Source organism: Carcharodon carcharias, chromosome 12, assembly GCF_017639515.1.
Source record: "Carcharodon carcharias isolate sCarCar2 chromosome 12, sCarCar2.pri, whole genome shotgun sequence".
NCBI lineage: Eukaryota > Metazoa > Chordata > Chondrichthyes > Lamniformes > Lamnidae > Carcharodon > Carcharodon carcharias.
The window spans coordinates 17905325-17931860 of NC_054478.1; the positions used below are offsets into that span (position 1 = coordinate 17905325).

At 46.5% G+C, this 26536-nt stretch overlaps 1 protein-coding gene across 1 annotated transcript in view; it reads left to right on the forward strand.

Moving 5' to 3' along the window:
* ptprnb (protein tyrosine phosphatase receptor type Nb) overlaps nucleotides 1-26536 on the forward strand; it is a 316865-nt gene that overhangs the window by 280965 nt on the left and 9364 nt on the right. The window contains exons 13-19 of the mRNA XM_041201195.1: nucleotides 1232-1243; nucleotides 1619-1813; nucleotides 2966-3113; nucleotides 15527-15600; nucleotides 18217-18294; nucleotides 22212-22331; nucleotides 25679-25845. Coding sequence (XP_041057129.1) covers nucleotides 1232-1243; nucleotides 1619-1813; nucleotides 2966-3113; nucleotides 15527-15600; nucleotides 18217-18294; nucleotides 22212-22331; nucleotides 25679-25845 — 794 coding nt within the window. The remainder of the gene's footprint in view (nucleotides 1-1231; nucleotides 1244-1618; nucleotides 1814-2965; nucleotides 3114-15526; nucleotides 15601-18216; nucleotides 18295-22211; nucleotides 22332-25678; nucleotides 25846-26536) is intronic.

Consider the following 26536-nt stretch of genomic DNA (forward strand, 5'->3'; position numbering starts at 1 on the left):
CCCCAATGTCAGGTACATGCATCTATCCGATACTGGGTACACACGTCCCTCCGATATCAGGTACACCACCCTCCAAATCAGATACACACATCCCTCCACTATTGGGCGCACCACAGTCCAATATTGCGTAAAGCACCCTCCAATGTCAGATGCACGTATCCCTCCATTATCAGGTACACGCACCCCTCCGATATTGGGTAAAGCACCCTCCAATATTGGGGACAGCACCCTCCAATATCAGGTACACGCATCCCCCCAATATCGGATACATGCATCCCTCCAATGTCAGGTATACCACTCTGCAATATCGGGTACACTGCCCTCCAATATTGGGTACACTATCCTCCAATGTCAGGTAGGGGGCACTGGTTGTAATGTGGGATGAGTCTGATGGCCAGGATTTCGTTAAGCAGCCATACAAAGTCTACAACTCGGAATAAAGTTAGGTGGAGTCGCTAGTAATTATTTATTTTGAGTAACGTCTAACTTGCATCAGAAATCCCGTCTGCACGTTCACATTCCCTCTTGCTGTGTGCCAGTTCCACAAGACTTTTCTACCAGAGATTCCTGTATCCATGCTTAGAATGGAATTGGTGAATGTAAATATAATGGATAAGCACTGGATGGTTTTGTGCCCAGTCACCATCTTGAACTAAACTTGAGACAAGTTTGACAAGCAGCCCTCAATTTCCTTGCCTGGGATGGTCCTGAGACACACAGAGCAGGAGGACAACTGGGAAGTCAGGAGTGTGGGGTAAAAACGATCTGTCTGTGGGATGGCAGGAATCAGTTAAAGTTGGCTCAGCCCAATCCTGATCAGTAATTCCTGTTGGAAAATGTAAGAGCTTGGATATTGGGTGAGGGGAGGACTGAGTTGCAATTATCTCCACCACTAACAAATGACCTCTTGACACAACAGTAACTCACCTATATATGGCACCTTTGACGGGGTGATTCTCAAACACAGTTTGACAAGGAGCCACATATGGAGGCATTAGGACAGAGGAGCAAAAGCTTGGTTTTAAGGAGTGTCTTAAAGGAGGGAGAGAGAGAGAGATGGAGAGGGTTAGGGAGGGAATTCCAGAGCTTAAGGCCCAGGTAGCTGAAGGCAGGGCCGCCAATGGTGGAGGGATTAAAATCAAGGATGCTCAAGAGGACGGAATTGGAGGAGTGCAGAGGTCCCAGGGATTTGAAGGGCTGGAGGAGTTTATAAAGATAGGGAGGGTCTGAGGCCACGCCTGAGGTGATAAAAGCTGACAGATGACCGAGCGAGTGAAGGGTGGACAACTCCTTGAAACTGTAGCCCAACAGTTTCAGAGAAGAGAAGAAGGAAGAGAGAGCAAACTTGCAAATATAGAACTGGAAATAATTGAAAAGGAAAAACTTGCTGGGCTATGGGGAAAGAGCAGCGGAGGTGTGGGTGGGGGGGGCGCGGGGGTGGAATCGGTCTAATTGGATAGCTCTTTCAAAGAGCCAGCACAGACACGATGGGCCGAATTGTCTCCTTCTACGCTTTAAGATTCTGTAAAGATCTCGGTGGGGTTGATGGTAAAGGGAATAGACACGAACCACCTCTTACGATTAAACAAATGGAAACAACTTGGTTCTTGTTCAGGAGTTATGCCGACAGCACATGGCAGCCAAATCGTCTTACACCCGCACGGAGACAGTGGGCACATCCCGGGTCAGTAGTGTGTCGTCTCAGTTCAGCGACGCTCCGCAGGCGAGTCCCAGCTCCCACAGCAGCACCCCCTCCTGGTGCGAGGAACCCGTCCAGTCCAACATGGACATCTCTACCGGCCACATGATCCTGGTAAGCAACTTGGAAGGAAGAGCAGCCCTTGCAATGAGTGTTGGGTTTGGCCGTAGCAGAGAGAGAGAGAGAGAGAGTGGGGAGGGAGTGAGGGGGCTGAGGGAGTGATGAGGAGGTGAGGGGGGGCTGAGGGAGTGATGAGGAGGTGAGGGGAATGAGGGGGCTGAGGGAGCGGTGAGGACATGAGGGGAATGAGGGGGCTGAGGGAGCGATGAGGAGGTGAGGGGAATGAGGGAGTGGTGAGGACATGAGGGTAGTGGGGGTAGGCGGGAGTGAGATGACAAAGTGAGGGGAACAGAGGAGGGGAGCAGGACTGAGGCTAGGGTGGGGTTTTGTGCAGGTGGGGAGGAAGATTAGAAGGGAGGGTTGGAGGGGGATTGAGGGGAGGGTGGGAGAATGGGGGAGGTTGGAGGAGTAAAGGATTGGGAGTGAGAGAAGGGGAGGAGAGGAGGGGGCCTAACCATTGTTTTCTAAAGAATTAGCATAACCTCTATTCCTCAATTAATAAAGCCAATGACTCCTGTAATCTTTATTTAATGGCCTCTTCAACTTGTCCCACCAGCTTTAAAGATCTATGTACATATATGCCCAGGTCTGATAGAGTCATTACAGCACAGAAGGAGACCATTAACCCAACTGAGTCCATGCCGACTCTCTATAGAGCAAACTGGTCAGTCCCACTCTCCCGCTCCATCCACATTATCCGGCCAGTTTATTGCCTTCAATTACGCATCCAATTTCCTTTCAAAATCATTGATGGTTTCCACTTCCACCACCCTCACAGGCAGTGAATTCCAGGTCATTAACACTCACTGTGTAAAGAAGTTCTTCCTCACATTGCCCCTTGCATATCTTGCCCGTAATCTTCAATCTGTGTCCCCCCTGGTCCTTGTGTCTTGGGCTCTCTCCTCATGAACCCACTTTCAAATTGTACCATTTAGGTTGCATTGTCTCTACTCACTTTTCCTTCACATCTTTAAAGAAGACTCAGCTATGAGCACCCTCCCATCGCCCCTCCCCTTTCCCCCTCCCCCCACGCCCCTCCCCCCCCTACCCCCACGCCCCCTCCCCCCACGCCCCCTTCCCCTCCACTCCCCAGCCTTCCTTCGTGACACACGTTTGAACGTTTGGACATCTTTGCTTGTTTCGCAGGCCTACATGGAAGACCACCTGAAGATCAAGGACCGTTTGCATAAGGAATGGGAAGCTCTGTGTGCCTACCAGGCTGAACCTAACTCCTGCTCCATTGGACAGAGCGAGGTTAACATCAAAAAGAGCCGAAATCCCGACTTTGTCCCCTGTATGTGTGAGAGATTGTGCGTGTTTTTAGATACATGGGGAAAGAGCTGGGGCAGGGAGGGGGGGTGGGGGGTCTAGGGGTCATTGGAATCCTCTTTCAAACAGTCTTGTCAGGCACATTGGAAGGGAAATGGAGGCCTCGTGGTAATGTCATGGGGCTACTTTTCCAGCGATCCCAGCATTTGATCTGGGGGACACGGGTTCAAATCCCACCACAGCAGCTGGTGGAATTTAAATTCAATGAACAAATCTGGAATATAAAGTAATGGTGGCCATGAAACTTTCAATTGTTGTAAAAACCCATCTGGGTCGCTAATTCCCCTTTAGGGAAGGAAATCTGCTGTCCTTACCCGCTCTGGCCTACATGTGACTCCAGACCCACAGCAATGTGGTTGACTATTAAACTGCCCCCTGAAATGACCTAGCCAGGGGCAATTAGGGATGGGAAACAAATGCTGGCCTTGCCAGTGTGGCCCACATGAAAGAATAAAGGAAAAAATGGGCAGAATGGCCCTCTTGTGACAAATCATTCTGTGATTCTATATAGTAACCTGCTCACTGGAACCCACCGGCTGCCATGTACCAATGGAGCTAGAGAGAGTCACAGACAGTATTGATCGAGTTCGGTTGGTGGTTGCTTTACTGTTTAAACTGAGATAATGTTACTCCCCTAACCCATCTGTCAGACAGTTGTTTGAGAAGAGTGGGTGAGTTCTATCCGTTGTCCTAGCCAATACCGATCCACAAACAGCAATGTGATAGTGACCAGATGGTAATCTGATTGTTAAGTGATGTTGTAGGGAGATAAATATTGGCCCAGGGTTCCTGTGAGAACTCTGCTTTTACGTGTGCCTAAGGGGCCAGGCGAGACCTCGGTTCAATGTCGCATTCAAAAGGTGGCACCTCAGGCAGTCTGGCACTCCTTCAGTACCGGCACCGGGTGTGTCAGCCTACATTTTGTGCTGAAGTCTTTGGAGAGGGACTTGAACCCATAACCTTCAACTGACTCTCGGGTTGTGGGGGGGGGGGGGTGGTGGTGGGTGGGGACGATATGACTGGGCACTGCTACACTGCAGGAATTTTCCAAAAGCTAGATTCTGTCTATCCAACCAGTCTGGGAAATGCTTGTGGATTTGGACGCTGGAATAATTCAGAGGATTTGTTTTTTTTGTACTGGTTCTAAGGAACACTCAGTACAAGGACTGATTGAACAGCGCAATGCCATCGTTACGCAGAATATCACGAGGTGACCCAGCCTGGTATAATGAGTGGCATTTGTCTGAACTACATCACACACTCTTATTACCTGTAACATTTAAAATACATTCCTAACCAGTTCCTGCAGGCACAGTTGGTTGGGGGAGGGAAGAGTTTGATAACCTACCCATCATACAGCACAGAAGGAGGCTATTCGGCTCATCGTGCCTGTGCTGGCTCTTAGAAAGAGCTGTCCAATTCCCACTCCTTACTTTTCTCCCATAGCTCTGCAATTTTTTACTTTTCAAATATATATCCAATTCCCTTTTGAAAATTGTTACTGAATCTGCTTCCACCACCCTGTCAGGCAACGTGTTCCAGACCACAACAGCTGACTCTGTGAAGAATAAAAAAATTCTCATCTTTTTTCTCGTTCTTTTGCCAGTGATCTTCAGCCTGCCAGTGGAAACGGTTTCTCCTTGCTCACTCTGTCAAACCCCTTCATGATTTTGAACGCCTCTCTTAAGTCTCCTCTTAAGCTTCTCTGCTCTAAGGAGAGCAGCTCCCAGCTTCTCCAGTCTCTGAGGAGAATGATCTGTCAGAAGGTTAGAATGTAAAACGTACATGCGAACATGTGAACGTACGAATGAAAAGCAGGAGTAGGCCATTCAGCACCTCAGTCCAACTCTGCCATTCGATAAGATTACGACTGATCTGACTATGGTCTCAGTTCCACTTTCTTTCCTCCCCCCTATACCCTTTGACTCCCTAATCAATCAAGAATCTATCAGCCTTAAAAATATTCAATGGCCCACAGACTAATGACCCCCCCTGCCCACCACCCCCCACCCACCCCCAAGAGGAAAAAAATTCTCCCAATCTCCATCTTAAATCAGCGGCCCCTTATTTTTAAACTATGTCCCCTAGTTGTAGTCTCTCCCACAAGAGGAAACACCCTCTCAGCACCCACCCTGCCAAGTCTCCTCAGGGGACAGGGTTTTCCTGTCACGCCCACCTCGGGACCAGAAATTCCTGCCCAGAGTCAACAGGCCTTTTGCTAGTCCATAAAATTTCCTGTCCCACTCGCGATGATGCCCGTGGGATCTTGTATGTTTCAATAGGAAGTGTCGTTGAGAGTTATTTTGTTCATGCCAAGGGAAAAAAAGACCCACTCATTTGGGGATGTAGGGCATGTTCATTATTTTGCAATTATAAAAAAAAAGACTTGCATTTATGTAGCACCTTTCATGATAGCGGGTTGTTCCCAAAGAGCTTGACGGCCAACTAGGTACACTTGAAGTGTAGTCGCTGTGGTAATGGAGGAAACACAGCAGCCAATTTGCACACAGCAAGCTCCCTCAAACATCAACATGATAATGACCGGAAAATCTGTTTTAGTGACGTTGAAGGAGAAATATTGACCAGAACATTGGGGATAACTCCCTGTTCTTCTTTGAACTAGTGCTACAGATTCTTTCAGATCTACTTGAGAGGGCAGATGGGGCCTTAGTGTATCTCCTCCAGAAGACAGGTCTGGTTGACAGGATTTCTCCTCAATCACTCTTCTAGCCTTTTACCAACTCCTAAAGTCTTGCTCTCTGGTCTCTGGCCCTCCTGCCAATGGAAACAGTTTCTCCCTATTTACTCTTATCAAAACCTTTTGTATCAAATTGCCCTTTCACCTTCTCTGCTGTAGAACAATCCCAACTTCTCCAATCTCCCCACATAAATGAAGTCCCTCGTCCCTGGGAACATTCTAGTAAAACCCCTCTGCAGCCTCTCCAAGGTCCTGACATCCTTCCCAAAGTACGGCAACCAGAATTGAACACAATAAACCAGCTGGGGCCTAACCAGCAATGTATATAGGTCTAACATAGCTTCTTTCATTGTGTAACTCTGATGCCTCTGTTTATAAAGCCAAGGACCATTTGTGCTTTTTAACAGCCTGATCAGTTTGTTCTGCCACCTTCAGAGATCGGTGTGTGCTCACCTCCAGCTCTCTCTGTTCCTGCTTCTCTTTAAATTTGTACCATTTAGTTAATTTGATGGAGGTTAAATTTGCTCATTCCGCGACTATGCAGTCCCTGATGCACTAACTTAGATCTTTCGCCACTCCACACTGTAAATTATAGCACTTGAAAGCAAATCACAGGAACATTTAGTAACATAATTATCGTTGGCATGGAGACAGGGCTAGGTTTATGCGTGATCCTGTTCCAGTCCAGCTCCTTTTCTCCATGTGGGTGGGAGCCCAATCACAAACCCTATAACAGTTCTTTCATGTAATGATCCAAATTGACGCCAAAAAAAAGAGTCCTTTTGGATGCTGGATCATTGAATATATTCAAGCTCGAGTTAGACAGATTTTTGGTTGACAAGGGAGCTGAGGGTTATGGGGGAGGGACAGGAAAGTGGAGCTGAGACCACAGCTAGATCAGCCATGACCTTATTGAGTGGCAGAGTAGGCTCACAGGGCCTATTCCTGCTCCTAAGTCCTATGTTCCTATTTTCTAGTCATTAGTTCGGCCTCAGCTGGAGTATTGTGTCCAACTCTGGACTCCAGGCTTTAGGAAAAACATTGAGGCCTTGGAGAGGGTGCAGAGGAGATTAACTAGAATGGTAATGGGTAAAGAGGGAACTCGGTTATATTGAGAGACTGCAGAAGCTGGGATTATTCTCCTTAGAGCACAGAAGGTTAACAGGAAGTTTGTTAGTGGTGTTTTGAGTTTTGCCAGCATGGACTGGTTGCGTACGGTCTGTACCATGCCTATTGCGAACACTGGCTGGGACATGCTGTTTGATATGATCGGCCAGTCTTTGGGATGTACAGCCTACATACGGAGCATCACACTGGCACTGAAATTCATACACCACATTAGTCATTTGTGCGATAGGCAGAATGTTTTTTTGGCTTGATGGTAGCATCCTGTTAGTGGCAAATACCACTCATGTTGCTACTGCATAGTGGCAGCGTGAAACAGCTAGTTTCACCTGTTGCTCAAATTTTTGAGACACCTTACCCTTCCCAGGTAATCTGGGCCAGGATTTTATGGCCCCACTGCAATGTCTCTCCACCACCCCCCCCCCCCACCCTCCCCCCCAAAACCGCCCCCCTGCCCCCCCCCTCCCATGGAAGGGGCAAGCCATTTATTTCTCCATTCTGTTCAGTGGGACTGTAATACCCCGCCGGGCAGGAGGAGCTGTAAAATCCTGGCCCTGAGGTTGACTGGGCACTTTTCAGGGCCAGAAGTGATGGCCTTAGGCCCGTTTTTTCATGAGCTACCATAATATATGACACAAAATGATCTGATCAGGGTGGCCATTATCCCGCAGGATGCCTTTGCTGCCCCTATTTCAGCATCAAGCTTGCACGGTGAGCAAATAGCTCAGGGCCTATTTACAAGGTTGCCAACAAGACCATTGTTATAGTGTGAGAAACTGTAAGAATCCCAACACGTATATTGACCAGTGAAGGTTGGCTTGTGGTAGACTGAGGTAGAGAATCCCCCCAGCACATTTCTCAATTAGTACGTCAAGGAAAGGGATCTCATTTGACTGCTCCATTTCAAAGGTGAATTTGAGCGCAGGATGGAGCCCAATAAGATGTGTCAGGAAATTGCTACTGGCAGCAGCAGATTTAAATATAGCAAACGTACCATCCACCTATCAGAAATATGCCAGGGGTAGGAGGTTGGGTGTCATTCCATCGAAGACATGTTTCTCATGGAATCCAACAAAGATGTTTGTGAGAGCTAGGCCTAGAGGGGATCCCATGGCAACACCATCTATTTGGGCATACATGGTGTCAAAGCTGAACTCAACTGCGTGAGTTGCTGAGTTCATAAGCTCAATAGATACTGATTCACGCAATGGTGGCAGATCTAGGTTGCCATGATATAGTGTTGTAGCTCAAATATCTATGGTGCCCTTAAATGGAGCATTGGCGAATAGCTAGCAATGTCGAATGAGCACATGGACTTAGCATTGCTATCGATATGCAAGTCATAGAATCATACAGTTGCTACAGTGCAGAAGGAGGCCATTCAGCCCTTCGTGACTGCACTGGCTCTCCAAATGAGCATTTCACCTAGTGCCATTCTCCTGCCTTCTCACCATAACCCTGCAGATGGTTTCTTTTCAAATAATCAACAAATTCCCAATTGAGCTGTCTCAATTGAACCTGCCTCTAGCACACTCTCAGGCAGCGCATTCCAGACTCCCAACATTCACTGCGTGAAGAAGATTTTTCTCATATCGCTTTTGCTTCTTTTGCCAAATACTTTAAATCTGTGCCCTCTCATTCTCGATCCTTTCACGAGTGGGAACAGTTTCCCTCTATCTACTCTGTCCAGGCCTCTCAGGATTTTGAACGCCTCTATCAAATCTCCGCTCAGCCCTCTTCTCTCCAAGGAGAAAAAAAGAGCACCAACTTCTCCAATCTTACTTCATAACTGAAGTGTCTCATCCTTGGAACTATTCTCATAAACCGCTTCTGCACTCTCTCCAATGCATTCACATCCTTCTTAAAATTCTGTACCCAGAACTGTTCGCAATACTCCAGCTGAGGTCTTGCATAAATTCAACATAACTTCCTTGCTCTTTTACTCTATGCCCCTATTAATAAAGCCTAAGATACTGTATGTTTTATTAACTGCTCTCTCAACCTGTCCTGCCACCTTCAATGACTTATGCACAAAAACACTCAGGTCCCCCTGCTCCTGCACCCCCTCTAGAATAATATCCTTTATTTTATACTGTCTCTCCACGTTCTTCATACCAAAATGTAACCTCACATTTCTCCACATTGAACTTCATCGGCCACCTATCTGCCCACTCCACCAACTTGTCTATGTCCTTTTGAAGTTCTACACTGTCCTCCTCACAGTTCACAACATTTCCAAGATTTGTATCGTCTACAAATTTTTAAATTGTTCCCTGTAAAGCAGGGTCTTAACAGTAAAAGCAAGGGTCCCAATACCGATCCCTGGAGAACTCCACTACAAACCTTCCTCCAGCCCAAAAACCCATCATTAACCATTACTCTCTATCTGCCATCACTCAGCCAATTTTGTATCCATGTTGCTACTGTCCTTTTTATTCCATGAGCTATAACTATTTTCACAAGTCTATTGTGTGGCACTATATCAAATGCCTAATGGAAGTCCGTGTACACCACATCAACAGCATTGCCCTCATCAACCCTCTCTGTTACCCCTTCAAGCTAGTGAAACATAATCTTCCCTTAAGAAATCCATGCTGGCTCTCATTAATTAACCCACATTTGTCCATATGACTCTTAATTTTATCCTAAATTTTAGTTTCTAAAGTTTTCCCACCATCATAGTTGAGCTGATTGGTCTGTGGTTGCTGGGCTTATCTTTACTACCTTTTTTGAACAAGGGTGTTACATTTACCATTCTCCAGTCCTCTGACACCACCCCTCAGTCTAAGGAAGACAAAGATTATGGCCAGTGCCTCCACAATTTCCACTCTTACTTCCCTCAGTATCCTTGGATGCATCTCATCCGGTCCTAGTGCCTTGGCCACTTGAAGTACAGACAGCCTATCCAATACCTCCTCCTTATCAGTTTTAAACACTTCTAGGGACTAAATTTCCTCCTCTCTCACCATGGCCTGGGTAACATCTTCTCCTTTGGTAAAGACAGATGTAAAATATTCATTTAATACCTCAGCTATTCCCGCTGCCCCCAGTGTGTAAATCCTCTTTTTAGTCCCTAATTGGCCCTACTCCTCCTTTTCCCACTCTTTTACTATTTATATGTCTATAGAAGACATTTTAGCGTGGTCTTCGCAAATGTGAAGGAATCCTTCACCATGTCTCTGGAAAATTTGCAAAAAACTGGTTGTAACAATGCGCCCAACCATTGTTCAATTCAAAAACAAAAAAACTGCGGATGCTGGAAATCCAAAACAAAAACAGAATTACCTGGAAAAACTCAGCAGGTCTGGCAGCATCGGCGGAGAAGAAAAGAGTTGACGTTTCGAGTCCTCATGACCCTTCGACAGAACGTGAGTTCGAGTCCAAGAAAGAGTTGAAATATAAGCTGGTTTAAGGTGTGTGTGTGGGGGGCGGGGAGATAGAGAGACAGAGAGGTGGAGGGGGCGGGTGTGGTTGTAGGGACAAACAAGCAGTGATAGAAGCAGATCATCAAAAGATGTCAACGACAATAGTACAATAGAACACATAGGTGTTAAAGTTAAAGTTGGTGATATTATCTAAACGAATGTGCTAATTAAGAATGGATGGTAGGGCACTCAAGGTATAGCTCTAGTGGGGGGTTTTTTTGTTTTTTTTTATATAATGGAAATAGGTGGGAAAAGGAAAATCTTTATAATTTATTGGAAAAAAAAGGGAAGGGGGAAACAGAAAGGGGGTGGGGATGGGGGAGGGAGCTCACGACCTAAAGTTGTTGAATTCAATATTCAGTCCGGAAGGCTGTAAAGTCCCTAGTCGGAAGATGAGGTGTTGTTCCTCCAGTTTGCGTTGGGCTCCAGTTTGCGTTGTGGTCTCCTCTACAGTGGAGAGACCAAACGTAAACTGGGCGACCGCTTTGCAGAACACCTGCGGTCTGTCCGCAAGAATGACCCAAACCTCCCTGTCGCTTGCCATTTTAACACTCCACCCTGCTCTCTTGCCCACATGTCTGTCCTTGGCTTGCTGCATTGTTCCAGTGAAGCCCAACGCAAACTGGAGGAACAACACCTCATCTTCCAACTAGGGACTTTACAGCCTTCCGGACTGAATATTGAATTCAACAACTTTAGGTCGTGAGCTCCCTCCCCCATCCCCACCCCCTTTCTGTTTCCCCCTTCCCTTTTTTTTTCCAATAAATTATAAAGATTTTCCTTTTCCCACCTATTTCCATTATATAAAAAAAACAAAAAAAAACCCCACTAGAGCTATACCTTGAGTGCCCTACCATCCATTCTTAATTAGCACATTCGTTTAGATAATATCACCAACTTTAACTTTAACACCTATGTGTTCTATTGTACTATTGTCGTTGACATCTTTTGATGATCTGCTTCTATCACTGCTTGTTTGTCCCTACAACCACACCCCCCCCCCTCCACCTCTCTGTCTCTCTATCTCTCCGCCCCCCACACACACACCTTAAACCAGCTTATATTTCAACTCTTTCTTGGACTCGAACTCAAGTTCTGTCGAAGGGTCATGAGGACTCGAAACGTCAACTCTTTTCTTCTCCGCCGATGCTGCCAGACCTGCTGAGTTTTTCCAGGTAATTCTGTCATTGTTCAATTCATGCTGTGCAGAACCAGCCATAGATAAGGAAGGGCGTAAAGGGACATCACTTTTGTGTCTTGGGCAGCCCATACATACGTGGTCGTGAGGACAAACCCTGTCATATAAAGCACGCGGCAGCTCATCGGTCTTACACAGGTCCAGCAAGCGTTTCTTTTGGCTTACTTTCAAGCAAGGCTATCTGATCATGTTGAACAGCTGGTCCAATGGAGGCGAATTTGGACCTGTCATTAAGAATGGCGTGCATTTTGTTGATATAGTCACGCTTGTTAATGATGACTATTCCCGTCCCTTTGTCAGGTTTACTGATGTGTGTGTCTGGGTTGGTCTTAAGGCCTCGCAACGCTGTAAGGCATTCTCGTTGTATGTGAAAGTCAGTCAGGTCGTTCAGAGTCTCGGAATATGTGTGCGCCAGATCAGCTAGGTGTGCTTTCAAGGATTCAGTGTCTTCAGTGGACGCTGGTTTGTGGCAGGATAGTTGAGAGTAGAGGAGTTTGAACTCAGCAAATACCTCTTCACGTCTGATTTGGGATGAAGGCACACCAGAATTGAAACCATGTGCAAGAATAAATTCCTCGCTTTGTCACCCTCAACTGGTGCATTCTCCATGACAACGCCTCTACCAATCAGAGTCCACATGCCAACCAATCCGCACTCTCTTCGCATACAGTCCATGTTTCCCCTGACATTGGTGTTTTCTTGCGAATTATCCTGATGAGTGCAAGACAAAAAGCTTCGACAAAAACGTTTCTTTTTTCAGCAATACTTAAGCTCTGTACCACCAAACAGCAATTTCAGAACTACGTTGTCGTTCATGCTCATGAGAAAGGCTGAAATTGGCGAAGGCAGTTGCAAGAAATGGATTGAAGAAGTGTGGAATTTGAGACCAGGAGTGTTACGCAAAAACAATTGCTCATCAGGGATATGTTCACATCCCACATTGTTAACAATGTAGTCCATAATGTGGGATCAACCAACACCGACATAGCAGTTTATTCCCGGCGGCCTTACGAGTGACGTTCAGCTGTTGGATGTCTATGTCAATAAACCTCTCTAGAACAATATCCGAAAGACGTGGAACAATTGGATGTTGGAAAGTGAGAAAACACTCACTAAAGACATAACTATCTGAGCACCCTCACAAGCAACATTGTGTTCATGGGTCATAGACATGTGGAATGAAGTTGATCCCAATATTGTCAAGAATTCTAAAATGAGGAATATCGAATGCATTCAATGGTACAGAGGACAATTACTGGTGGAATGAAGATGCTGATGTTACAAAGGTACCAACAGTGCTGCTGAAGACGATAATGAAGATGAGGAAGATCCGTATGATGATGATGTCCCGCCAGGGTGTTGCGATGAATTAAGATAAAAGCAAAAAACTGCGGATGCTGGAAATCCAAAACAAAAACAAAAATACCTGGAAAAACTCAGCAGGTCTGACAGCATCTGCAGAGAGGAACACAGTTAACGTTTCGAGTCCGTATGACTCTTCAACAGAACTAAGGAAAAATAGAAGAGAGGTGAAATATAAGATGGTTTAAGGGGGGGGTGGGACAACTAGAGCTGGATAGAGGGCCAGTGATAGGTGGAGATAACCAAAAGATAATCTCACCAGCTTCAATACCTCTTTGTCCTTTTGTCTGTGACATCTTTTGGCTATCTCCACCTATCACTGGCCCTCAATCCAGCTCTACCTGTCCCACCCCAACTTAAAACAGCTTATATTTCACCTCTCTTCTACTTTTCCTTAGTTCTGTTGAAAGGTCATACAGACTGGAAACGTTAACTGTGTTCCTCTCTGCAGATGCTGCCAGACCTGCTGAGTTTTTCCGGGTATTTTTGTTCTTATGCTGGGGCGAACTGTTTGGTTATTCAGATCGTGATCAGAGTGATTTTGGAGGATTTCCACGGGAAGTATTGTAGTTAATTTGTTCTGGCATATATAATGTGGTTGACTCTGAAATAGCTGAGCCAGCCACTCAGTTCAAGGGCAATAAGGGATGGGCAACAAATGCTGGCCTTGACAGCGACACCCACATCCTGTGAATGAATAAGGAATACTCATATTGTGTTGGATGAAATATAAGTAATGTTATAGAATAAATAAATGTTAGAGAATTAATACGAATTCTTCAATGTTGTTGGTTATAACTTTATTCCATTCTGACAATCTTTTATGGGCCTATATCAAGCGCACATGTCATACCCTTAAAAACATTACCCGTGTAAAAGGCAACCCTTAAAAAAATCAACCTCAAAAATTGATCTTTTATATGGCTAGTTCCGGTATATATTTCTTATGTATATATGATTGTACATATATATTATATTCTATATATGCAGCTTATCGATTCCTTTATGGTTGCGTCTTTGCTGGCCCATCTCAAAGAGTTTCAGACCTATGGAAAGAAGACAAGAATGTAGGGTTTTAATCCTAAGGGTATGTTATGTTATATCGGTGTGTACACGGCAGTACAGGCACAGTCCTAAATGTAGGGTGTTCAGGCTGCTTACAGGAGTGACTAGCACTGCTATACTCAAGAGAATATCTAAGGTGAGACCCTAAACCTGTAACAATCGTGCTCAGGGTTTGGAAAGCCCAGCGCATTACAACGTGGTGCTGTTACAGTGTGGAGCAGCAGATTGTGAAGAGAGAAGCGCTGTTTTTTCACGATTTACTTTTCCTCTTTTGCGAAATCGGGATTTTTAACCATTTGTCTACAGAGAGGATCAGCTATGATTTATATTCTTGTCTCAAGTGAGTAGTGCTCTCGCCTCTTGAGTCTAAGGCCAAAGGTTCAAGACCCACTCCACAACATATAGGTTGACATTGCTATGCAGTCCTGAGGGAGTGCTGCATTGTCAGATGTTCCACCTTTCCGGCGAGATGTTAAACTGAGGCTTTGTCTACCCTTTCACATGGATGTGAAAGATCTCTTGGCAATACCCTGAATTCTCCCCAGTGTCCTCGCCAATATTTATCCCTTAACCAACTTCTCAAGCCTGTTTACCTGGTCATTATCCACAGCTTTTTGCTGTTTATTAATTGTTGCTGCATTTCCTACAACAGGGACCACAGTTCCAAAATGCTCATTGGCTGTTAGACACTTTGGAAAGTCCCACGGTCATGAAAGATGCTATAGAAAGTATTTATTTTTATCCTGTTTAAGCTCAAGTAAGTTCTGAAAAGTTTAAAATCTACCTTACTGCCACGTTCTGAAGCGAGGGGAACAAAGTGTGGATCAGTTTGTGAATACGTTCTCCTGGGACATGCAGGACAACCAGTGAAGATTATTCTGAATGATGTGAAGTCACTAATGCTGCCATTGTGCTGGGGAAATAGTCATTCTGAATCAAGCAGGAGCGATTTGATCGAGGGTGTCAGTGTTTTCAAAAGAATTGATAGGGTAGATAGATAAGCACTTCCTCTGCTTGTAGGGGAGCCTAGGACAAGGGAGCATAACAGTAAAATCAAAATCAGGGCCTTTGAGGAAGAAAGCACTTCTTCACACAAAGAGTGGGAGAAATGTGGCACTGTCTTCCAGCAGCAGATGTTAGCTCAATTAACAGTTTTAATTCTGAGATCATATGGAGCCAAGGCAGATAAGTTGAGTTACGATACAGATCAGTCATGATCTTATTGAACTGTGGGAACAAGCTCAAGGGGCTGAATGGCCTCCTCCTGCTCTCTGTGAGCTAGTCACTGAGGAACCCACATCTGGGAACATGGGGAGGGCACTAGTGGAGTCCATTGATGAGCAGCCGGCGAACGAGGACAGAATTGGGAGCAAAACAACAGTGCTTCCCATCTTGGGATGTGGTGGTGGTGGTTGGGGGTGGGGGGGCGGGGAAGGGGGGTAATAAGGATGAGTTTGAAATGGGTACCAAACAAGCTTGTGCTAATTTTCATCTCTGTTCTCTAGATGACCATAACCGCATGATTCTGAAAGCAGAGCTCAATCCATCCAGGACAGATTTCATCAACGCCAGTCCAATCGTAAGTCAGCGCAATGTTTCTTTAAATGATTAGGAAACCTGGGTGTAGGGTCAGAGGCCTTCACACTTTGACCCACAGCAAGGCTGATAAACAAAGAGAGAAATCAAGGTTGGACTAAGCTCACTCAAGGCAAAGCCTGAGCTTAAAAACATCTGTGAATTGTGGGAGGAATGCACAAGTTGCCAACCCTCCAGGATTGTCCTGGAGTCTCCAAGAATCACGGAATTATAAAATGGTTACAGCACAGAAGGAGGCCATTTGGCCCTACCCTGCTCTCCACGAGAGCGACTCAGTGAGCCCCACTCCCCCAGCCTTTTCATCATAACCCTGAAATTATTTCTCTTCAGATCATTATCCAGTTTCCTTCTGGAAGACAAGATTGAATCTGCTTCCACCACACTCTCAGGCAGTGCATTCCAGATCCTAACCACTCACTGCTTGGAAAAAATCTCATGTTCTGTTGCCAATCACCTTAAACCTGGTTCTGGATTCTTCCACCAATGGGAACAGTTTCTCCCTATCCACTCTGCCCAGATCCCTGATGATTTTGAACACCTTTGTCAAATCTCCTCTTAATGTTCTCTTCATCAAGGAGATCAGTCCCAGCTTCTCCAAACCATCCATCCACATTGACTGAAGGTCCTCATCCCTGGAACCATTCTCGTGAATCTTTTCTGCACCCTCTCACCAATGCCTTCATATCCTTCCTAACACAATACTCTAGTAAAGAAATGCAATCTCTCTCTTCCGCTTTATCTCTCTCTCCCTCTCCCTCCCACCCATCCCCCTCTCTGTCTTTCTCTCAGACAGTGCATTTCAGATCCCAACCCCTTGCTGCATGAGAAAGATTTCCCTCGTGTCTCCATTACCTCTTTTGCTAATCACCTTAAATCGATGTCCTTTAGGGGTTCTCGATCCTTCTGTCAACAGCAACAGTTTCTTCCTATCTACTCTGTCCAGAGCCCTCATGATTTTGAAAATTTATCAAATCTCCTCTCAACCTTCTCCAAAGAATTGAATTCAGTAAAAATCTGGAATTAAATGTCTAAGGATGATCGTTGTAAAAGCCCACCTGGTTCACTAATGCCCTTTAGGGAGGGAAATCTGCCGCCCTTACCTGGGCTGGCCTACATGTGACTCCAGACCCACAGCAATGTGGTTGACTCTTAAATTAGGGATGGACAATAAATGCTGGCAGTGACATGGGGAAGTGGGGTGGGGGAGCAGGGACTGATTTGTATCTCATTCGAAGAGCTGGCCTAGACTCAATGGCCTGAAAGGCTGTGCCATTCTGTAATTCTATACTGTCCCCTGGCCAGAAAGGAGATGAAGTTCCCTAGACATGGGAGCAGGAGTCAAATACTGGGCAAAATGGAGAATTACAGAGAGTTGGGAGTTGTGGAACCAAAGGGGAGAGGAGATTTCACCATATATTTCAGTGAATACACCAGTCGGGTGTCAATATTTAAAACACTGCACCCAAGGCAGGTCTTTTCTCTAAGAAATTCTGAGCAACACTTCAAGTTAAAAGAGTGAAGCACAATTCCATGATGGGCTGAGTAGCCCCCTTCTGTATCTATAATTTCTACATTCTATAGATTTATAACAGGCCTTCTCTCTGTTTAATTGGTTCAATGCAAATCAATATTTTGACGGGGCAAGGAGCTATATTACTTATTTACGACTAGTGGGTTTTCTGTGATAGATGATGCACTGTTTTGTCAGGACAGGTGCGTTATACATATATATTCTGGTAAGAAAGTGCAGCCTCTGGTCTGAAGGCCACAAAGATCAAATTGCTATAATTTGGTACTGAGGCAATTAAACTGATTGCTTCTCTTGTGATTGGCGAGTGCTTGTAAAACCCCGACTGCTTGGTGATGTCAGAAGAAGGCAACATCTAATCACTGTCTTTTCAAGGGCGTAACATTTTGTAGAGCTGTAACACTTGTGGCAGCTGCATCTTTATAAAACACTGGCCCGGCCTCAGTTGGTCTATTGAGTCTGGGCACCACACTTCAGGAAGGATGTGAAGGCATTAGAGACGGCGGAGAAAAGATTCACGAGAAAGGTTCCAGAGTTGAGGAACTTCAATTGTGTGGACAGAATGGAGAAGCTGGATTGTTCTCCTTTGAGAAGGGAAGGTTGGGAGCAGATTTGAGGTATGCAAAACCATGAGGGGTCTGGACGGAGGAGTTAGACAGTAACTCTTCTCAATGGCAGAAGGGTCAGGAGTCGGAGGACACAGACTTAAGGTGACTGGCAGAAGGACCAAAGGCGACATGAGAAGGAGTGTTTTTTACGCAGCGAGTGGTTACGATCGGGAGTGCGCTGCCTGAGAGTGGGGTGGAGGCAGATTCAGTCATGGCTTTCAAAGGGGAGTTGGATAATTATTTGAAGGGAGAAAAAAAAATTGCAGAGCTATGGGTAGAGACAGGGGCTGTGCTGAGTTGCTCTTGCAGAGAGCCAGCATGGACTCAATAGGCCCAATGGCCTCCTTCTGTGCTGTAACCATTCTGATTCTAGATGCAAGAATCGAGCAATGACGTGATTTCTGATTGCTGCAATCGTTTCTTGCCGTGTTTCTCTCTGAACTGTTCTGCGTTTCCATTGCAGATTGACCATGACCCCCGAATGCCAGCCTACATTGCCACCCAAGGCCCCCTCTCACACACCATCTCGGACTTTTGGCAGGTGAGTGCCAGTTTCCAACTGCAACAATCTTTATTGGCTGATGCCAAATGGACACGTAAATCCCGGTCCCTCATGAGTAACACAGACGTGTTTACGCTGTATTGACCCTGTCCAGTTGAGAACGGGAGAGGACAAGGAGTCCTGTGGGAAGGGAGGGTGAATCCAAGAGAACTGACACTGGACACTTCCTGATGGAGCAGGTCACGTCTTAGCCACGCTTAAGGTAGAGAGGCCAAGAAAGGGGAGGCTCAGAAAGGTTATAAAAACAGAAGATTTGGGAAATTATCAGCACATCTGGCAGCATCTGTGGAGACAGAAAAACAGACTTAACAGATGGAAGGCTAATGCTCCCCGGGGGACATATAATGGGGCGAGAAGCTGTAGGGTGAAGACCCCATTGCCTTCCCGACTCCCCCAGTTAGGCTTGGGTGGGAAAGGTCAAGGGTGGCCTTCCAGGCCGGAGGCCAGTTGAGGCCCTAAAATGGCCACTTAAAGGCCTCATTCCGCTACCGCTAGTATTCAACAGTGGTGGGCAGGAGCATGCCACGTGGGCCAATTACCAGGTAAACCCTGGTGGGTGCAGCCTGGCCTTGGGTGGGGTGGTCTTCTTGGGCATCCTGTGCCCAACATACAACCCTATGGACCAGGAGCAGGAGTAGGCCATTCAGCCCCTCAAGCCTGATCCGCCATTTAATAAAGTCACGGCTGATCTGATAGCAACCCGAAATCTGCACCCCGCCTACCCCCGATAACCTATCACCGCACCCCCCACCCCACCTCCCCGGCCCCCCGGCTTGCCAAGAATCTATCCAGCTCTGCCTTAAAAATATTCAATGACTCTGCATCCACCGCCTTTTGAGGAAGAGAGTTCCAAGGGCTCACAACCCTCTGAGAGAAAAAAAATTGGCTTCATACCTGTTTTAAATGGGCGACCCCCTTATTTTTAAACAGTGACGCCTAGTTCTAGATTTTTCCATAAGAGGAAACATCCTCTCCAGATCCACCCTGTCAAGACCCCTCTGGTGGCAAGTGAGGGATCCGGGGGATGACAGGCTCCCCACCTTTTAAAGCAACCCCCCTGACCCCCCCCCCCACCCCCCCGTGATGAGGCCTCTCTGAATGACCCAGGCAATCCTGCCCACACACCTTCGTCTGGTTGGGGGAGTGTGGGGAGGGGGGTGGTGAGGGCTCCGGCGATGATCTTCAGCCTCGGGCTACCTGCAGTACCGGGAGTGGCCACCTCTCCTTGTAGCGCTGCTGGTTACTGGGGAGCTGCCAGCCTCTGATTGGCCAGCAGCTCTTTGGAGGCAGGACATCTGCCCCACACCAGGATGGAGCCGGGGGCCCTGATGGCAGCTAGTGGGGGGGGGGGTGGGGGGGCTTAATTGTTTAATCCCAGGTGTGCTCCCAGAAATGTCCATGGAGGGTTTGTCGATAGCTCCCCAGCCGGTGCAATGGCCCACCCAATGTTTTAGCTCAAAGGCGTTGGATCAGAACTGGGAAATGTTGGAAATGTAAGAAGTTTTAAGCAAGTGAAAGGGGGATGATGGGAAGAAGAACAAAATGGAAGGATAGGCTGTACATCCCAATGATTGGTGGATCGTATCAAACAGCGCGGGAAGTAAAAAGCGCATGGTGTAGGGGGTAACCCCCTACACCATGACAGCGTGGATCTGGAGAGGATGTTTCCTCTTATGGAAAAAATCTAGAACTAGGCGACACTGTTTAAAAATAAGGGGGTTGCCCATTTAAAACAGATATGAAGCCAAATTTTTTTCTCTCAGAGAGCCGTGAGTCCTTGGAACTCTCTTCCTCAAAAGGTGGTGGAAGCAGAGTCATAGCACGGATAGAAGATTGGCTGGTTGGCAGAAAGCAGAGAGTAGGCATAAATGGGTCTTTTTCCGATTGGCAGTATGTGACGAGTGGAGTCCCACAGGGGTCTGTGTTGGGGTCTCAACTTTTTACGATTTATATCAATGACTTAGATGAGGGAAGTGAAGACATGGTAGCTAAATTTGCAGACGACACAAAGATTGGTAGGAAAGTATGTTGTGAAGAGGATATAAGGAGGTTGTAGATGGATCTAGACAGGTTAATAAGTGGGCAAAAATATGGCAAATGGAGGGGGAAATTGTGAAGTTATTCACTTTGACAGGAAGAATAAAAAAGCAGAGAATTACTTAAACAGAGAATGGCTGCAGAATTCTGAGCTGCAGAGGGATAGTGCAGGAATCACAAAAAGTTAGTATGCAGGTACAGCAAGTAATTAAGAAGGCTAATGGAATGCTATTCTTTATTACAAGAGGAACTGAACATAAAAGTAAGGATGTTATGCTTCAGTTATACAGGGCATTGGTGAGACCACATCTCAAATACTGTGTGCAGTTTTGGTCTCCTTATTTAGGCAAGGATGTAAATACATCGGAAGTGGTTCAGAGGAGGTTTACTAGATTAATACCTGGAATGAGTGGGTTGTCTTATGAGGAAAGGTTGGACAGACTGGGCTTGTTTCCACTGGAGTTTAGAAGAGTGAGGGGTGATTTGATTGAAGTATGTAAGATGCTGAACAGTCTTAACAAGGTGAATGTGGAAAGGACATTTCCTCTTGTGGGTGAATCCAGAACTAGGGGGCACTGTATTAAAATTAAAGGTCGCCCTTTTAGGACAGAGAAGAGGGGAAGTTTTTTTCTATCAGGGGGTCATGCGACTTTGGAATTCCCTGCTTCAGAAGACAGGGTCATTGAATATCATTAAGGCAGAGGTAGATAGATTCTTGTTAGACAAGGGAATCAAAGGTTATCGGGGGGTAGGTGGGAATGTGAAATGCGCATCACAAACAGATCGGCCATGATCTTAATGAATGGTAGAGCAGGTTTAAGGGGCTGAATGGCCTACTTCTGCTCCTATTTTGTTTGTTTGTAATATCCGCATTGGGATTCCGACAGTTCCACACACCATAAGTTCAGCAATCTCGTAAAAAGGGCCCGAGCCATTTTCTCAGCGTACAAGCATCAAAGGGGCATCAAAGCCATCCTGCAAGCTAATGGCCACCCTGATGTGATCATTGCTCACTGTAAATTGCGCAAACTCACAAATGGGCCCAGAACCACCACTTTCAGCCCTGAAAAGTGCCCAGTCTACCTCAGGTTGCCCTGGAAGGGTAAGGTTTACTGACCATACTCAACCAACCCATGCTTGCTGAAAAATTCAGAACATAGTGTCCAATATTAGATGTGATTCTGTGATTGGACAACACTTGCTGAACAATCCCAAGTGTGCTAACAATTACACTAATATACAATTTAAGATTATCAGTTGGGCTCACAATGTGGATCACTTATGCTCACTGGAAGCTAGATATATTCATTTGCAGGGAGCTGTCCTTTTCAGCCAAAAGGAACATGACCAGGCATTGCGCCAATTTTGAATTCAACAAAAGTGTGGGAGACAATAGTTCCTTGGTGCATTCTCCATGGCAACACCTCAACCAATCAGAGTTGACTTGCCAATCAATCAGCACCATTTTCTCATGTAGTATAAATTGTTGTTCCCTTTGAAATTTGACATTCTTCCTTCTGTCCTGTTGAGTACAAGAGGAAAAGCTTCAACAGCATGTCCCTTTCTTTAGAAAGACTCAATTTCTGTACTACAAAATGACTAATTGTTTATTAATTTTATTTAATTGTATTCAGGTGGGGGGGGGCATTGATTGATGATTCATTCATGCTCCGAAATATAGGGTCAGGAGGTGCACGTTTGTAATTTGTAGCTCTGTAAATAAATGCTTCTAGAGGCGTCTAAAGATTGGCTCCAGTTCTATCCTCCGCCACCTGACTTTCGATAACATACTTTGGCTCGGTGGAGAGGATGGTGAGGATAATTCCATCACTTTGACATTATACTGTGCCCTCTTACAGATGGTCTGGGAGAATAGCTGCACCGTGATCGTCATGCTTACCCCATTGGTGGAAGATAGCGTTAAGCACTGTGACCGGTACTGGCCAGATGAAGGTTCATCTCTCTACCACATCTACGAGGTAGATTGGACGATATACCTTGCATTGGAAGCAGTTCAGCGGAGGTTCACTAGGATAAAGGGTTTGTCTTATGAGTAAAGGTTGAGCAGGTTGGGCGTGTACTCACTGGAGTACAGGAGAATGAGATGTGAGCTTATTGAATCATATAGGATTCTGAGGGGGGGTGGGGGGGTGGGGCGGGGGGATGACAGGGCAAATGCTGGGAGGATGTTTCCTGTCATGATGGCACCTAGAGTAGGGAAAATGTATCTCCCATTTAAGACCGAGATGAGGAGGAATTTTCTTCTCTCAGAGGGTTGTCAATCTTTGGAATTCTCTTCCCCAGACAGCAGCAGAGGCTGGGCCATTGAATATATTTAACACTGAGTTCAACAGATTTTTGATCGACAGGGGGGGTCAAGGGTTGTGGGGGCTGGGCAAGGAAGTTGAGTTGAGGCCACAATCAGATTGGCCACGATCTTGTTAAATGGTGGAGTAGGCTCGAGGGGCCGAATGGCCTCCTGTTCCTATTTCTTATGATCTTACAACAAAAGAAGAGGGCAGTGCTCAGCCCTGACCCTTCGAGTAGAGCTCAAATACTCTCGGAAACCATCAGAGCAGAGTTCTTAGTGAGGTTGTAATGTGAGCGCAGGAGGAGCTCCTTAATTAACCTTGGAAAATAACTGAAGGGACCAGATTGAGTGGATGTTATTTCAATTGGACAGGTTAGTGAGGACCATTTTGGCCTTCATTACAAGTGGGGTAAGGTTGGAGCTAAGTTAGATGTTGGGCAGTACTTGCATTGCCAGAGAGCTGGGGACCTAACTCCTCTGTGTCAGCAAAGGGACTCAGTCCTATTGATAGGCATCCCGTGGCACCACACATCCAGAAAGCCCTGCCTAGGATTTATTTCCACCCATTTTGTGCAGTCCACTCCTCAAAGTATTGACTCCTTATTGGGGCTCAGTTCCCCAGTCACGACCTGCCGACTCGCACTGCACGCAAGCACCGATTGTTCACACACAAAAATTGATTCTGAGTGTCCGTGAGCTGTTCCACCATGTGTGGAATCATGCTTGAGCTTTACTTTACATCTCTCGAGTCCAAGGGCGTTGAGACGATTCAGGCATGTATGTACCTCCACCCCACCCTGAGTTGGCAGCCCTGTCTCGCCCTTACCTGAGTCTGAAGGTTGTGGGTTCAAGTCCCACTCCAGACTCTTGAACGCAAAGTCTGGGCTGACTCCCCACTGCGGTACTGAGGGAGTGCCGCACTGACAGAGGTGGCATTATGTAGACTGGTGTTCCCTACATTCATGATGAGGAAAGATTGGAGAAGTTGGGACTGTTTTCCTTGTAGAGGGGAAGGCTGAGTGGAGGCTTGATGGAAGTTTTCAAAATCATGAGGGGCCTGGACAGGGTAGATAGGGAGAAACTGTCCCCGCTGGTAAACGGATCGAGAACCAGAGGGCACAGTTGTAAAGTGCTTTGCAAAAGAAGCAAATGTGAGGTGAGATAAAGCTTTTTCACACAACAAGTGGTTAGGGTTTGGAATGCACTGTCTGGAAGTGTGGGTGGAGGCAGGTACAAGTGAGGCATTCAAGAGGGGATTGGATGATCATTCAAATTGAAACAATGTGCAGGGTTACGGGGAAAAGACAGGAGAATGACAATAAGTTAAAATGCTCAGAGAGCTGGTGCAGACATGATGGGTAGAATGGCCTCCTTCTCTGCACTGTAACAATTCTGTGATTCTGTGTCCATTTGCCCCCTCAGGTGAACACAAGAATCCCTTGGCCACTATTATGAAGAAGAAAATTCTCCTACCCGAGCTTGCACCATTGTTTCAATCAACATCACTAACAAAGATTACCTGGTCATTATCACATTGCTGTTTGTGGGATCTTACTGTGTGCAGATTGATTGCCGTATTCCCTACATTACAATAGCGTCAAGACATGCAAAAACAAAATATCTTCCTTGCTGTAAAACATGTTGAGTTGTCCTGATGTTGTGGAAAATGCTGTAGATATACGAGTTCTTTGTTCTTTAGCCCAGATCTGTTTACCCAATAATGACAGTATCAAAGTCTATGGAGTATTCTAACCTAATCCTGCCCTTCATTCACATCCAGAAGAAAATGTTTCCAGCAGACATTTGGATATAGTGGTCGGCAACAGCAATAATAGCTGATTCTTTTCTTTCCCTTCCTATAGCATTATGGTGTTTCACTATTGAGGGGGGTGCTGCAATGCCGGAGACTCTATACTGAGGGGGTGCTGCACTGTCAGAGGCTCAGTACTGAGGGGGTGCTGCACTGTCGGAGGCTCAATACTGAGGGAGTGCTGCACTGTCAGAGGGTCAGTAGTGAGGGAGTGCTGCATTGTCAGAGGGTCAGTACTGAGAGAGTGCTGCACTGTCAGAGGGTCAGTAGTGAGGGAGTGCTGCATTGTCAGAGGGTCAGCACTGAAGGGGTGCTGTACTGTCAGAGGATCAGTACTGAGGGAATGCTGCACTGTCAGAGGGTCAGTACCGATGGAGTACTGCACTGTCTTAGGGTCAGTACTGAGGGAGCACTGCACTGTTGGAGGGTCAGTACTGAGGGGGTGCTGCACTGTTGATGGCTCAGTACTGAGGGGGTGCTGCACTGTCGGTGGGTCAGTACTGAGGGAGTGCTGCACTGTCGGAGGGTCAGTACTGAGGGAGTGCTGCACTGTCAGAGGGTCAGTACTGAGGGAGTGCTGCACTGTCGGAGGGTCAGTACTGAGGGAGTGCTGCACTGTCTCAGGGTCAGTACTGAGGGGGTGCTGCACTGTCAGAGGGTCAGTACTGAGGGAGTGCTGCACTGTCAGAGGGTCAGTACTTAGGGAGTGCTGCACTGTTGGAGGCTCAGTACTGAGGGAGTGCTGCACTGTTGGAGGCTCAGTACTGAGGGAGTGCTGCACTGTTGGAGGCTCAGTACTGAGGAAGTGCTGCACTGTCAGAGGGTCAGTACTGAGGGAGCACTGCACTATTGGAGGGTCAGTACTGAGGGGGTGCTGCACTGTTGGAGGGTCAGTACTGAGGGGGTGCTGCACTGGTCACTATCTTGTCGCTGTTTGTGGGCTCTTGCCATGCGCAAATTAGCTGCTGCTTTTCCTAACTTATGACAGTGATTACACTTTAAAAACTACTTCACTGGGACATCCTGAGATTGTGAAAGGCGCTGCATAAATTCAAATCATTTAAACCCTCCAAGGAGAAACTTTACGGAAGAGCTTTTGGGATGCAGCTGTGATTTTTTTTTTCTCTCTGTTTACAGGAGTTTAAGGTGAAGAGAATTGCTTGTTCAGCATTCTATGTTTAACCCTTTTCCTGCTGCTCCCACAGGTCAATCTGGTCTCCGAGCACATCTGGTGTGAGGACTTCCTGGTCCGTAGTTTCTATCTGAAGAACCTGCAATCCCAGGAGACGCGGACGCTCACCCAGTTTCACTTCCTGAGCTGGCCAGCAGAGGGCATCCCATCCTCCACTCGACCACTGCTGGACTTCCGCAGGTACGGAGAGATGGGGGGGTGGGGGGAGGGGAACCAGGGCTCAAGGAAGTGGCGTGATTCATTGGGGGGGAGGGGTAAGATTTGTGAGGCAGAAAGAGGGGTGAGGCCATAGAACAAGACTTTTTTATTCTCTGATGGGATGGGGGCATCACAGACAAGTCCAGCATTTGTTGCCCATCCCTAATTGCCCTTGAACTGAGTGGCTTGCTAGGGCATTTCACGGGGCAGCTAAGAGTCAATCCCATTGCTGTGGGTCTGGAGTCACATGTAGGTCAGACCGGGTAAGGACAGCAGATTTCCTTCCCACAAGGGCGTTGGTGAGCTGAATGGGTTTTTACAACAATCAACAGTAGTGTCTTAGTCACTATTACCGAAACTAACTTTATAATTCCAAATTTATTAATTGAATTTAAATTCCACCAGCTGCCATGGTGGGATTGGAACCCGTGTCCCCAGAGCATTAGCCTGGGTCTCAGGGTTACTACCCGTATCACTATCCCAACACCTCCTCATCAGTTTAATTGGAACAATGATCCTGTGTCAAGTCTCCAGACCCTGAACCCTGACAATTTAGTTCAAAATCAAAATTCAAGAATTCAGCACCATGTTATAACCGGGATGGGAGGAGTGTGTGAATTATCAAACCCCACTACTCTGCCGGCCGTACCATTAATTGTGACTTTATCCTGTA